This window comes from Nuphar pumila, chromosome 16 (genome assembly GCF_984573655.1).
Source record: "Nuphar pumila chromosome 16, dmNupPumi1.hap1.1, whole genome shotgun sequence".
NCBI lineage: Eukaryota > Viridiplantae > Streptophyta > Magnoliopsida > Nymphaeales > Nymphaeaceae > Nuphar > Nuphar pumila.
The window spans coordinates 12600109-12615626 of NC_143264.1; the positions used below are offsets into that span (position 1 = coordinate 12600109).

General features: G+C 37.5%; 1 protein-coding gene across 3 annotated transcripts in view; it reads right to left on the bottom strand.

The window, feature by feature from the left end:
• LOC149812944 (uncharacterized) overlaps positions 1-12375 on the bottom strand; it is a 28867-nt gene extending 16492 nt beyond the window's left edge. The window contains exon 1 of one of the 3 annotated variants that reach the window (XM_089990788.1): positions 12016-12375. In XM_089990788.1, coding sequence (XP_089846914.1) covers positions 12016-12342 — 327 coding nt within the window. In that variant the 5' untranslated portion in view covers positions 12343-12375. The remainder of the gene's footprint in view (positions 1-12015) is intronic. The other 2 variants (XM_089990789.1, XM_089990790.1) reach the window with 2 other exon arrangements.
• Positions 12376-15518: the final 3143 nt, after the last annotated feature.

A 15518-nucleotide genomic window follows, 5' to 3' on the forward strand; every position in this document is an offset into this window, starting at 1 on the left:
AACTTAAGTGACTATGAATACAAAAAAGGTGGTAAGATAATGTCACTTTTGCAAGGAGTCGGGCCACATCAAGCCGTTTTGCTCAAAAAGGAGAAGAAAAGATTGAAGAGATAAAAGAAAGTAGTCTATATGGGATCATCAAGCGAAAGGGGTGGTGTAGACGAAGGCTCCACGAACGTCTCATCTGCTCAACTCATGAAAATCCTTCAACTATTAATCAAAGGAAAATCTTCCTCTCTTTCTCTGGTGTGGGCGTATAAACATGTGTGGACCCCAGTAAAACTCTTGGATTCTTCATTCCAGTGTCTCTTTCCATATGGCTCATAATGGGTCCATACTATCCAAATGTGTCATTAACCCCGATGATTCTTATGTTTCAACTGTCGATGGAATGTCTTTAAAAATTAAAAGTTTTGGTACTTTAAAAAACTCTTCTAAAATTAATCAAAAATTTTATGTCCCAAACATTAGAGTTGTACCAAAACTTAACCTAAACATCCTATTTGTTCCTCAAATAACAACCATGGATGTAAGGTCACATTTTCATCTAATGATTGCTTAGTACAGAATCTTCAATCCAAGAAGTTGATTGGGTGAGGCTATAGAAGAGGAGACCTCTACTATATGGACAATTTGAAACTATCAAATCAAAATATTTGTAATTTTGTTGAAAAGAAAAGTATTGAACATCGGCATAGAAGATTAGGACACCCAAGTATGTCAAAAATGTATTTATTTCATTTTCTTAAAAGTTGTAATGAAAATGATTTGACTTGTGAAGGTTGCATACTTGGAAAAATGAAATCTATACCTTTTGGAAATAGTCAATTTGTATCTAAAGAATCATTTGAGTTAATACATTCGGATGTATGGGGATTGGCACCGGTTATGTATAAAAGAGGAGTTTCTTACTATATGATATTTGTGGATGATTATAGGAGGCACACGTGGATTTATTTTCTTAGACTCAAATCTAGAATATTTGAGTGCTTTAAAAATTTTATAGTTATGTTAAAAGTCAATTCAAAACCTGCATTAAAATATTTAGATCTGATTCTAGAGGAGAGTTTTTATCAAAAAAATTTAAAAGTTTTCTTGATCAAGGCATTACTCATTAAAAAATCTTGCCCTTACACCCCAAAACAAAATGGGTTGGCCGAAAGAAAGCATCGGCACATTATTGAAACTACTAGAACTCTTCTAATATCCAAAAATGTTTCAAAAAGGTTTTAGGACGAAGCCATCCTTACGACGGTTTATTTAATTAATAAAATGCCTTCTATTATTCTCGAAAATACTTCTTTTATTGAAAAATTATTTAAAATTTTTCTCGATTATTCAAGATTAAGAATCTTTAATTGTAAATGTTTTGTTCTTTCCAACAAAAATGATAAGCTTTCTGCAAATGTCATTCCTTGTGTTTTCTTAGGCTATGCTCAAAAACAAAAAGGATTTAGGTATGATGATATTGAGAAAGACAAGTGTTATGTTTCAAGGAATATAACTTTTCTTGAAAAAGAAAATAGTTTTGGAAAAATTAAGTCTAAGAAACCATGTGTGTACTCATTTTTGTTTGATCTAATGCATGAGCATAATATTGATACTATTGATGAAAGTAATAATATTAATGTGAATGAAAGTAATGATACTCATGATATGCATGAGAGTGTCAATGGTAACACTCATGATGTTCATGAAGGTGATATGTTTATTGTTGAACCTCATAATGAACTTCAAACATATTTTCGTCATACACAAAGCCAACCATGTGCATTAGAAAGGTATACCCAAAATCAAGATAGATCAATCTAGTGTTTGAAGATCTACAAGAATATCCCAAGCACCTAGTAGGTTTGTATCCTATGAATCTTTTGAACCCTACTCTTATGTTGAATCTCTCCTATAATGATGTCAAAAATCATCATGAATAGATTGAGGCCATGAATAATGAATTAGAAGCCTTAGAAAAGGCTAAAATTTAGGAGATCCAATCATTACTTATAGAAAAGAAAACCATAGGGTGTAAATGGGTATATAAAATTAAAACCAAAAGTGATGGAATACTAGAAAGGTACAAAGCTAGGATAGTAGTAATTAAAGGGTATAGTCAAAAATATGAAATAGATTATGAGGAAACATTTGCCCCAGTAGCGGGGATGACCACAGTTCGAACTCTCATCATCATAACATCTATTAAAAAATGGCTTATCTTTCAAATGGATGTTAAAAATGTTTTTTTAATAGAACCCTTAATGAAGAAGTCTATATAGAACCTCCACTCGGGCTAAGTTTGGCACATGAAAAAGTTTTTCGTTTACAAAAGGTTTTGTATGGTTTAAAACAAGTTCCTAAGGCTTGGTATGACCGTTTTAATAATGTAATGGTTCAACTAGGATTTAGATCTTGTTATATTGATATTGCTTTGTTTGTTAAGTCCTCTTATGCAGGTATTGTTATCTTACTCCTCTATGTGGACGATATGATTATCATATGAGGGGATAAACAGGAAGTCATATCAAAGATGTTCTCAAAAGGAACTTTGAAATGACAGATCTTGATTTTCTTCGACATTTTCTTATGATAGAAGTTACTTATTTACCCCGAGTGGGTATTTTTTGTCTCAAACTAAATATGCAGCCGAGATAGTTGAAAGGTCAGGTCTTACTGATGAAAAGAGAGTAGACATGCCAAAGGTCATCAATGCAAAAATGAAAAAATATGATAGATCACCTCTAAAAGATCTAACTCTATATTGCCAAATGATTGGTGCCCTAACTTATCTCTCTATTACTCGTCCTGATATTGCTCATGTTGTTTGTACTACTAGTCAATTTCGGCCTATGTCACATGGACTCTTCTAACAGGGCACTGCACCTGCATCGCACCCGCATCCAGGTGGGTACGACACTTGGACACAACTTCCTTTGTGTTAGGTGAAATCAACCACATTGAGGTCTATTTTTATTTAAAAGTAGATTCAACTAACCCTAATCAAGTCTATTTTTATCTATATTATATATATAAATACATAAATGCACACAAATACACGTAGTGTTAACTTAAAACTGTTAAAAATTATATATATCCTCCCTGCACCCCCGCACCCAAGTTTTTTTAAAGTGCCGCATCACCACATTCGCATCCGCATCCGCACCCGCACCTATGTGACATAGATTTCAGCATTCTCCCACTATAGCGCACATGAGTGTTGTAATGAGAATAGTTAGATATGTTAAAAATATTATTAATCATAGTTTGTTTTTACTTCATCTCTATCAGATATTATTGCATATATTAACTCTGATTGGAGAGAAGATGTAAATGAGCATCGCTCAACTACTGGTTTTTGTATTTTTATAGGTGATTCCTTGATATCTTGGAGATGCAAAAAGCAACAAAAGGTGTTATTGTCCTCTACAAAAGCTTAATATTGTGTCATGACCACTACGACTTCTGAATTAGTGTGGTTGCGACAGTTACTAGAAGACTTGAGAGTTTACATAACAGAAGCCTCAAGATTATATTATGATAACAAGAGTGTTGTTTATTGCAAGCAATAATTCATTTCATGAATGAACTAATTGAAATAGATTGTCATTATGTCTACGAAGAATTCCTAAAAAAGACAATCACTCTACCATATGTACCATCTGAGTATCAACTGGCGGATTTCTTCACCAAGGCGTTGCCCTCCCTCAGATTCCACTTTTTCCTTGGCAAACTCTCGCTTGTGATTCCATGAGTTTAAGGGGTATTAGAATATAAGTGTTATATATAATATGTTTTACCCTTCAAGGGTATTTTGGTCTTTTAACTTGTGTAATAGGGATGTCTTTTTCAATTTTATTTTTTCTTTTATTTTTTGTTGTTTGGCTTTTGCTATATTGTCAAGGGCATTAATGTTCTTGACAAGATAGCTATTGGGAGCCCCTAACAGCTAGAAATATAGTTGTTGGGAGCCCCCAACAGCTATATTTTAGGAGCCTAACAATCCCTCCTTTGTGTATAAATATGGGGCTTGAGCCCCTTGACATGTATGCATTTTGTGTGCATTTTATGTGTAATAAAGATTATATTTTTTATGTGTTATGTGTTCTTCTAAGCCCCTAAGTGACTATTGTGCTTGTGCCCCTTTTGCGGGTTTTGTATTTGCCTCTTATTTGAGGTATGTGGAGACTTCTTGATCTCATTATAGGAACTTACTCGACCGGAGTCAATGTCATGGCAAGTTTCTAGATATGTGAGTGGCAGGGACAGTAGTAGAGGTGGAGGAAGATCTGGTGGAAGAGGTGACATACACATTCGGGGGAGAGGTGACTTGAGCTCTATTCAGTGTCACTACTATAAAAATTTTGGCCATATGAAAAATTATTGTCCAAATACTAAAGACAAAGAAAGGTAGCATGTTTGCAGCATCCTCAAATAGTGAAAGTACTTCGGCTAAAGAGGATCATCCCGACATTAGAACTCAGTCTGTGGGGTTGTTAGCCTTAAAAGGGTCAAAATTATCAGGTGGTGATCAGCTCCAAGTGTTAGAAAAGATGCAACAACATATCTGACAGCTATAACTACAGCTTCTTGCTCACTTTGTTTTAGCTCCTTCCTCTGTTACTCCTAATTCTTCCTCTGGTACTGCTTTTTTAGATATCTCAGGTTATTCCTTTGGTTGGTTAATAGACTCAAGAGCTTCATGTCATATGATCTTTCATAAGTCTATGTTGACCAACAGCCTTACAGTGATATTTTTCACACTGTAAATAGTTTCTCTGTCTGTATCAAAAGTAGGTTCTATTACTTTTAAGTCTTGCCTTGGTAGTAAAATTAATTTGCCCCAAGTTTATCATGTTTCATTTCTTGCTATGAATCTTATTTTGGTTGGTCAAATTATCAAACTTAATTGTAATACTATCTTCTCTTCTTCCGGCTGTGTGGTGGAGGATTAGTTGTCAGAGAAGAAGATTGGGATTGGCCATAGAAGAAGAGACTTGTACTACTTGTACTGGATAGATATGAGTGAGCAGAAACATGGGATCAGATTGGGAGTTTCTGTCATAAATGAATCAATTTTGTGGAACCAGGGTCACATTTCCAGCTCTAGGTTGCAAAAGTTTGTGTCTTCAAGAAGTTTTGGTGAGTTAATTGTGTCAAATCATGTCAAAAATTGTGATAGTAGTAGGTTGGCAAAGGGTCATGCCTTGTAATCTATGTCACACGGACTCGGCTAAAGGGTTGCCGCACCCGCGTCGACACGCACGGACTCGGGTGCGGACTCGGGTGCGGCTTAGGACTCAGCCCGGACTCGGTCAACGCCGAGTCGGACTCGGTCAACGCCGAGTCGGACTCTGTCAACGAGTCCGGGCCGAGTCCGTCCACATTTTGGACTCGGTCAACATTGACCGAGTCCAAAATTGTCCATTTCAAGTTTTAAATTATGTTTTGGATCCGGGTCGGGTCGGGTCCAAACTCGACCCAGATCCAAATTTTTTTTGGCAGCCGAACCCTAAAAGGGGTTTATCGACAGGGAGAGGGGCTTACCCTCTCGATTTTGCCTCTCCCCCTCAGCCCCTGCAACTTTCTCCTGCACCCACGCCGGCGATCCGAACTCCGGCGACAGGCAGCCACCGTCTCCCTCTCCGTCAGGTATGTCGACCCTCCTGCACCCTCTGCTCGTAGCCTCCCTCCATGCACCCTTTGCACGCAGAAGAGGGGCTCGGCCCCCCTCCCTGCACCCTCTGCTCGCAGGGGAGGGGCTCGGCCCCCTCCCTGCACCCTCTGCTCGCAGAGGAGGGGCTCGGCCCCCCTCCCTGCACCCTCTGCTCGCAGGGGAGGGGCTCGGCCCCCCTCCCTGCACCCTCGGCTCGCAGGGGAGGGGCTCGGCCCCTCCCTGCACCCTCGGCTCGCAGAAGAGGGGCTCGGCCCTCCTCCCTGCACCCTCTGCTCACAGGGGAGGGGCTCGGCCCCCCTCCCTGCACCCTCGGCTAGCTTTTTTTTTGCTTTAAAATTTACAATCTTTATGTGTTAATTTATTGTTATATATATATAATTATAATATTTAAAATATATATATTTTTTAATATATATATTTTTTAATATATATATATAGCCGAGTCCCCGTGTCCAAATTTTTTGGAATTGCGCCGCACCCGTGTCGCACCCGCACCCGCACCCATGTGACATAGCTTGTAATTAAGATCTAGTGATTAGGAATCATAAAATCTTTTTTGTGCATTCTGATGTATGGGGCCTTCTTCTATTTTGTCTAAAGGAAGGTCATCATATTTTATTACTTTCATAGATGATTGTACAAGATTTACCTGGTTGTATTTTATGAAAAATAGAAGTGAACTTCTTGAAATCTTTAAAGACTTTTGTGTTATGATTGAAAATCAATTTGCAGTCAAGATCAAGACTCTTCGTACCTACTCTGGTGGTGAATATGTCAGTAGCATATTTGAAATGTTCCTACATGAGAAAGGTATAGTCCACCAAAGGTCTTGTCCATACACTCTGAACAAAACGGAGTGTTTGAGCGAAAAAATAGGCATATATTGAAAAGTATAAGAGCTCTCTTATTTGGAGGCAAAGTACCCAAAGTGTTTTGGGCATATGCAGTTCAGCTAAGTATCTATCAGATAAATTGTATGCCCTCAAGTGTGGTTAAGGGTATAGATCCACCATTCTGGGAAGAATTTGAGAAGTTCTTTGATGAACAACATGAGCAGCTAGTTGATGATGCACGTGCATATAAATGACAACAACCAGCATATGTAGAAGAAAATTGTGCCATAAGAAGCAAGCCAAAAGAAAGTTGTCCCACAAGAAACAAGGATGATGATGTAGATATCGAGAAAAACGATTCATCTGATAATTTAAATAGTGTGATGTCATCGATAGAGCATTCACAAGTATATATAAGGAGGATGATACAAGCTTCTCTTTCTGAAACTATGTTAGACAATGTTGCAAATGAAGCTGAAGAATATCCCAAAAGATCAACAAACCATCTGCATAAAGGTCAAGAACTATGTAACATGGATACTCCTAACAAGGCAACGCACCCATGTTGCACCCACACCGATGCAGGTGCAACACTTGGACACGGCTTCCTTTGTGTCAGTTGAAGCCAACTACACTTCGGTCTATCCGAAAGGTTAACCCGAACCAAGTCCAGTTTTATCTACATTATATAAATAAATACATAAATGTACACATACACGTGTGTGTGTGTGTGTATATATATATATAACAACAACAACAACAACTACGCCTTCATCCCAAAACAATTGGGGTCAGCGATATGAACCAAAAAAGAAATTCATTTTGGGTCTTCCACATGAATCCTTTTCCTCCAATCATTTCTATCCAACGCCATGTCCTCGGTGAGGTTCAAAGCATTCATATCCTTTCCTATCATCTCCATCCAAGTCTTCCTAGGCCTACCCCGATCTCTTTTAACTAATATATTTTCCCATTTCTCCAACCTTCTAACTGGAGCATCATTAGGCCTTCGCCGAATATGTCCAAACCACCGTAAACGATTCTCTCGCATCTTATTTTCAATGGGTGCAACACCTACCTTCTTACGTATCTCTTCGTTCCGAATCTTATCTTTTATATATATATATATATATATATATATATATATATATATATATATATATATATATATATATATATATATATATATATATATATATTTCGCACCCCCCGCAGCCAAGTTTTTTGAAATTGGCAGGTCGCACTCTCCACGCCTATGTGACATAGGTCAAGAATTAAGTCAGCCAACTAGAGAGCGACAATCGATGGACCACTGGTTTTCCTATGAAGGTTTTTGCATCAATACAAAGTATACTTCGCAGATGCTTTAAAGGCAAGGGAGACAAATTTATAATATAAGGCACCAAAGGATAAGAGATAGATTAATGCTATGAAAGAGGTGATGGAGGCAATGCACTACTATAATAGAACTTAAGAAATAGTTGAAAGATAGAATGATGAAAATGTAGTAAGATGCAAATCAGCGTACAAGATAAAATATAAATCAGATGAAAGTATAGCAAGATACAAAGAGAGATCATGGGAGAAAATATGACCAATAGCATGGGTTAGACTATGTCACAAGGATACTTTAATTTACTCCCCTTGTATATTTTTGCTAATGAAAACAAGAAAAAAAGGCATAATTCATGTCCCTTTTAAGTGTGTCCATGTGACGTTGCATTTAGCCATGTGGCAAAGATAGTGATTGCGAGAGTCAGAATATCCATTGCACTATCTTATTAATGCAAGTTATACCAACTTGATGTGAAAAATTATATTTTACACAGAAAATATAAAAAAGGGTATTTACAAAAAACAATGGGGATTTAGTGAAGCAAACACAAGAAAATATGTTTGTAAGCCTAGAGATGCTACCATGTTGTCCTTCGCTTAGCATGTCTTGAGCCAAATTTATAATGCTAGTAAGTGAGAGAGAAATTAGAGGTTTTTTAGCTTGTTCACCACTCAAAAAAAAAAACAGTTAGAGCATTGACGCTTAAATGATTTTGTATTTTGTCATTTATAAGATTAAACTCAATCAAAGGTTAGATGTTACTACCTTAAGGTCTCAAATTTTGTAAAGTTTGTAATTTTTCATATCACTATATGTAGCATTAGAATACACATACTATTTGCATTTTTCAAACAAGGACAAAGAGAATCATAGGAGCTATTATGACCCTATGTCACATGGGTGCGGGTGCGGGTGCGGGTGCGGGGATGCGGCACTTCCAAAAAGCCCGGGTGCGGGGGTGCGGCAGTATATATATATAGATAGATAGGACTTATAACCAGTTTTTTTTTGCTGGTGTGTTTGTTTGAAGACTTGTTACCCACGTTCTGCTTGGTGTGTACTTTGGCGCAACGGGACAAAATTGATGAACCAAAAGGATTGGCAATCTGATCGACCCAACCTGCTGTGTTCGGTTGATTGTCATGATTCAATCATGTCTGAAACTCCCTGGTCTTCACGAAAAAAAATATAAGCGAAAGGTTTGATGTGGTTTGTTGGAGAAAGAGTCTTCACGAGGCCTACGGCTCCACCGCCACTGCCACGCCACTGCCTAGGGTTCTTCAAATTTCATTTTATATACAGTTGCACACAGATCTCCAGTCTGGACTCTAGATGACAGCTAAAAGAAATTTATTGGATTTGACATGTGGAAAAGAGAGGTCTACACCAGGCTACAGCTAGAACACCCATCTCGTCAGGAGAAAAGTGAATACTAATAGCCACCAAGGCTACCACCACCATTATCATTTATTATGGAGAGAGAAAATCCTTGACGAAGAAAGATTTGGATGGTTGAAGGATAAAGACTTCAAAAGGCTCTTAAATTTTGGTTTTAATTTTTGAGAAAGATGGATCATCATTTCCAAGTTAACAGTATGTTTTCCAACGCTGTGAATTCATTGTTTGGAGGTAGGAATAGCATGGGATGCCAACAAAGCTCGTCAGATGTTGTGGACACAAGCACCCCCTTTATAAAACAAGAGCAGCAGCAGCAAGCAGGCATCGGCTGTTCCGTCCTTTCATTCTCTCATCACTACCTGCAGGGATCCAGCAAGGGGTGGGGAGAGGTGAAGAATCTGGAAGTCCTCGTCAGGGAATAGGCAACTCTAAAGATACCAAATGATACAGTGGTGAGGGTCGGCTGCAACTTACCGGCTGGCAGGAAGAGGAAATATGACTCTCACGTTCAGCAATGGGCAGAAAATAAGAGAGACAGTCACCCAAATTGATGGTGACTGGGTTAAAACCTCCTTTTATTGAAAATCAAGAACTTCAATGAACGAGAAACAATGTTGAATAATAAATGAAAATAGCAAACAAGGCAAAGGAATGAGACAAAAGGGAAAGAAAGTAAAAATATGCTGGAACGAAAAGGTTGCTGCCCAGGAATTAATCTTCTCCACCCTTCGTAAAACCCTAGGAGAGGGTTTTAACTATTCAGCTGGCGGATCCGGGTCTCGGGTCCAGTCATGGACCCGAGACAAGATCCGGGTCTTCTTCTTGATGGATCTGGATCTGGGTCACGGGTCTTGGAGTAGGGTCTGGGTCCATCCTGCCCTGCATCACCAAAGCTATCAAGGCCAAAATCAAATTCAAAATCCAGCAAGGGGCAGGCCCCGCTGCGCGGTCAGCTATCAGCAGAATTTTTTTTTTAAATTTCGCAGCCCATTTCACAGGGAAAAATTTTAAAAAAAAAACAAAACAAAAAATTAGACCAAAATGACCCTGGGTGCGGTCAACGCACCCGGTGCCGCACACGCACCCGCATCGCGTCGCATCGACGCGGGTGCGGCACCTGCCTGGACGAATCCCTGTGACATAGCTATGACCCCATTAGCATTGATAATATAGATATATTGAATGATTAGGTGCAAGAACAGCCAGGCGTCTTGAATGACATGCTGATTGGAGGTAGATTTGCAATTAAACTTTAAGGCAAATGATTATGCATGGATTGAGTTAGAGAAGAAGATTGATGAATCATTGAATTGTTTAGTGTTTTTAGAATTCAGACTTCAGACTCGTTAATGACTTGATGTGACTATTATAGCAATTATAATGTTTTGTTTTGCTAGTCTACATCTAGGTTTATCAATGTCCAAGCAGTTTTAGTGCTTAATTGTGATTTTCCTTTTTGAATTTTAAATTCTTTAAGTTTTCTTATTTTTGTTCTTTATTCTTGTAATTTTTCAATTTTTTATTTTCTGATGGTGTATCTTACATCCGTATCATAGACATACACCTTTTGCTATGATTTTTACAAAATTGCTTCAAATAGACATTCACTTATGAGGTTTCAAATTTTCCAAAATTTCATAAAGCAAAAAGGTTTTGCAAGAGTTTTTCATTGATCATTATTAATTCATTTACAAAGGTGACAGAGGTATTGTAATCATATTATCCTATGTTGATGATATAAATAATTACTAGCAGTTCAAGTTCGCTGATGCATGAAATAAAAAGTGATCAACATGATGCTTTTCAATCAAAGACCTAGGAGAGCTAACATACTTCTTGGGTATAGATGTCAATAGAAGCATAGTTGAGATAAAGTTGTCACAACAAAAATATGTTGTTGCTACTTTTAAAAGGTTTGACTTTGCGTCCTGTAAACCAGTGTGCACACCATATGCTTTGAACAAGTTGTCCAAAGGGTGAAGGTATGCCATTAAGGGATACAAAAATATATAAAGGCATAGCAGAGCATTCCACTATTTGACCATTACCAGAAATTACTTATGCAGTGAATCAAATGTGTTTATATATCATGCACCCATTACATCACATATGGAGGCAAGTAAAGAATCATGAGATATGCAAAAGATGCTATCGATCAAGGGCTCGTTTATTATAAAGTTAATTCAAGTAAACATGTCATTTTGTCCATTGATGGATACTCAGATGCCGTTGGGCAGGATATCTAAATACAATATGGTTTGTATCCAGCTACCGTATGTTTTTGAAGAAATTTCATATATGAGAAACAGTATCTTATTTTGTTTATGCAGCATAATATGGAAGAAAAAAAGCTGCTTGTCCTCTTCGCATCATTTCAGCATTTCAAACAACTGACCACTCCTCCCGGATAGTCGCCTGGCTGTTCAACTATTCGACCAATTCAACAACCCAAATGGATCAATTTTTTGGTAATTTCTACACAGGTTGAGGGATATAGCCATAATTTTTCTTCCTAGACAGTGTGATTAATGTTTCGCCACACACACACACACAATAAAATAGCGATCAAACAAATCTAAACAAAGTTAGACATTTATCCGACGAAATAACTTGAACTATTGATTTCGATACACCAGAAACTCTAGAAACCCACGGAATTAAGCAAAAAAATCTTAAAAAATACGAGCAAAATTTTCGAATGAATTCGATACACCAGAAACTATAGAAACCACGAAATTAAACAAAAAAAAACTTAAAATACGAGAAATTATAGGAAAAATTACTTGTCCGCCATGGCTGGAGATCTTGAGGCGGGCTGTGAAAACTCCTGCTGGCGAAAAAACGCCATCGCTTCCGAGCGCGTGCTCTAGGGAAAATTGGACCTTCGAATCGGCGGCAGCGGCTGCGGAGGAGGAGGAGGAGTCCTTCTCGGTCCTCCGCCTGGCAGGAGGGGATGGAGTCGTGGCGGGGAATTCGGAGTCGGGAGGCTTCAGGCCTTCAAACTCCTCGTCGTCCACAAGGAGCTCGTCCGATTGGAAGGAGGAAGACGGAGGGGCGCAGGCGGCGACGAACACGCAGACGATGATAAAGATCGCCGATCTCTTCTTCATCCTTCCTTCCTCTCTCTCTCTCTCTCTCTCTCTCTCTCTGATTTTAACCGGCCCTTCGTTGGGCCTAAGCTACGGGCCACGAGCCTAGTCAACTATTTTACAAGGACATGCGATTTTGGTAGAATGTTCCCGGTGACACGAGTCGCACACATTTTGATACCCTCGCACAAGTTAGACACGTTGGGTCTTAAATTATATATATATATATATATATATATATATATATATATATATATATATATATATTCCAAACAAAGCCTACAAACTCAAAGCAATTCACAAATATGAGCAATGTTTTTAAAAATGTTGTTATTCCAAAGGTGAGATTTCTCAAGAAAGGACATTATATTTTCAAAATAGGTAATGTTTTGAGTACATCACCTTTTTCTCATTTTATCTTGATATTAATGCATCAAAACACTTTTTTAGATTTTTTAATAAATTATTTATTTTCATTACAAACCTTTTATATATACCAATATTTCCCCAAGATTTTCTTGAAAATCAAAATTTTTAATTTGATGTAAGATTTTCATGGCTAGATTTTCCCAAGAACGCTATTTGTGACATTGCTTATAAGTCTTCATATCCAAGTTATTGTCGGGGACCCAAAGATGCAAATTAGGGGCATGAATGGATTGGGTTTAGTAGGATATCCAATCCAAATTTGACATTTTATTGTCAATCAAATAATTTTTTTTTTATAGTCCAAAGGAAAAACCTTCCATCACTGACCGCACATTGGCTGGCCTTCAGTTGGTAAAACCGTTGAGGTCCCCCCTGCCCACCAGAGAGTACACCTATTTTTGGCCTTGCGGCAAGGGGTGCTACCCGTGGGTTTCGAACTTGTGACAGCCCGTCAACTTGATGACATTCACAAGTTGCCCCTACCATATGAGCGGAGCCCTTGTAGGTGTCAAACATAAATATTTAGATCATAATCAAATATTTTGTATGATGAAACATATAAATAAAGTTCAATAGCAAAACAAGGGAAGCACTTGAGTTTATATAGATCCAAACCCATTGTGATTATTCAAATAACAACTGGTTAACCATAAGTGTCCTATGGTGAAATATTGGCTAGCTTTAATAGCTAGTTGTAAACATAACCATGCTGAGTTCATGTTAGATGCATAGCTTTGAGATAAAATTGCACCGTTTAGTTAACTGCTGATTAATTTGCAGGCAATAGCCTTGTACCCATCTTTAGTGATGCAATTGGAAATGGAAAAATCAATGAATCAATTGGCCCATGCATGCATATGAAACCTTTATTGGTTTTTCCTCTTAAACAAACTCATTTATCTTCCAAAAATGGTTCCCAAAGAAGTGTCCTGATGTTGAAATAAGAATTCCACAAGACAGACTTCTTTTTTATTTCTTCACCCCACCCTAAGACATACCTACTTGCTTGGTGGAAAACTGGGTCACCAACACGCGACTCATCTTTGGTGTCGGGGTCAAAACCCTAAAATCAAAGATCAGTACAAATGGCTTGAAAGCTCAGGTACACCTAAAGGATATGATATACTAGTCATCCATAAAGACACTCTTCGATTGACAATGGCAAAACCTGGTCTTTCCCAAACCAGGCCTTAAAAGGATGTTTGGGTGACAAAAACATGATTTTCAGGCCTTAAAAGGATCTAGACCTAGAATAAGCATGGGTTGGCTCAACTGAGTCTAAGTATTGGCCTTTAGGAAGCTAGGTTGGAAGGTAGGTGTAACAGAGTTTTTTTACTTAGGCTCTAGATGTTTAACTAGGTAACCAAGGCTTCTATTTATAGTTTGTATAATGGTTTTGGATCTTAGTCTTATGAATCTCAGATTCAAAGATTCATATCGAACTTTTGATGACATGACACAACCATACTGGTTTGAGATTTTAAGGTTTATTTTTTATTGATTCTTGATTTTTAGGTTGAATCCTATTGGTTGGAGTTACCTAGCTTAGTAGTTCAGCAACCTAAGAGTGACCAAGATCAATGAATATAAGGTGAGAATAACCCCTAAGAGATTATGAAGACTAATTTCTAAAAGAAAAGGAGAAACTTTTATATGGTTTCATGAGTTTTCTAAGAAGATAAAAATCTATGGGCATGCATGAGGCTTTTAGAAGTTTTTATAGATTAGATATGAGAATTTTTAATTTTTCACGTTTCAAATCGAGTCGAACTTCAGATCTATTATAATAGGCTAAATTGTTTTGGCTATACATTCCTATCTGGATGTCTTAGCGAGGCACAATTTAGCGTGTTGAAAAGCTAACATTCTCTACTTTAATTTATATTTTAAGTAAAAAACCAAATTCCATATTTTTTTTTCAAAATTTTACTTAAAATAGGCCTTACCTGAAAAAACAAGAATTTTACAAAACAAATCACCTTGCTTTGACTATAACTTCCTATTCCAATGTCGGATTGACCTAATCTTTGTCACATTGGAAAGATAAGATCCTCTATTTGGACAAAAATCTTGAAGATATTGTCTTAAGGCCCAAAATGCCTTTGAACCTAATTTTGATTCGAAAATGACCTAAAACTTCTTGTTTTCAAAGAGAGATTTTTTCATAAAACTATTTGGTCAAAATTGGGGTGTCTATAGATGCCCCGCTTTGTTGTCGAACATGCAAATCTCGATCGATAACAATGAAGCAAATGCATTGATTTTGATAAACAAAAGATTGACTTTGACATTAGACTTTTCAAAAAAAGTATTGTGAAAGACAATGACATTAAAAGAAAGTTGTGCGCTTTATAGCTAAAGGCACATATGTAGCTCAACATGTGAGTCCATTTATGATGCATGTTTATATAGGTAGAGAACTCTTGCTAAAAGAAGTTTGACTGAAGACTAAGCTAGTACCTTATCTCACAGGACGGCTTTCCTTTGAACTCAGTATGATGAGCAAGAAGGCTAAATCCTTTTGTGAAGTTTAAAAATAGCAAAAGATGAATCATATAGGGGCGTGTTGACTCTTATATTTACAATTTAAAATCATGATGATCCACTTAGAAAAAAACTCTTAAGGATGACAAGACTCTCTTCTATTTTGTATTTGCTTATCATCCCCTCCTTTGGCCGGTCATGTTGATTTATCCATCTTATGCACGAATACCTTTTGCTCCAAAGTCTTGTTTTCAACATCTTTTTTGTTGTTGAGTAATGCAAGT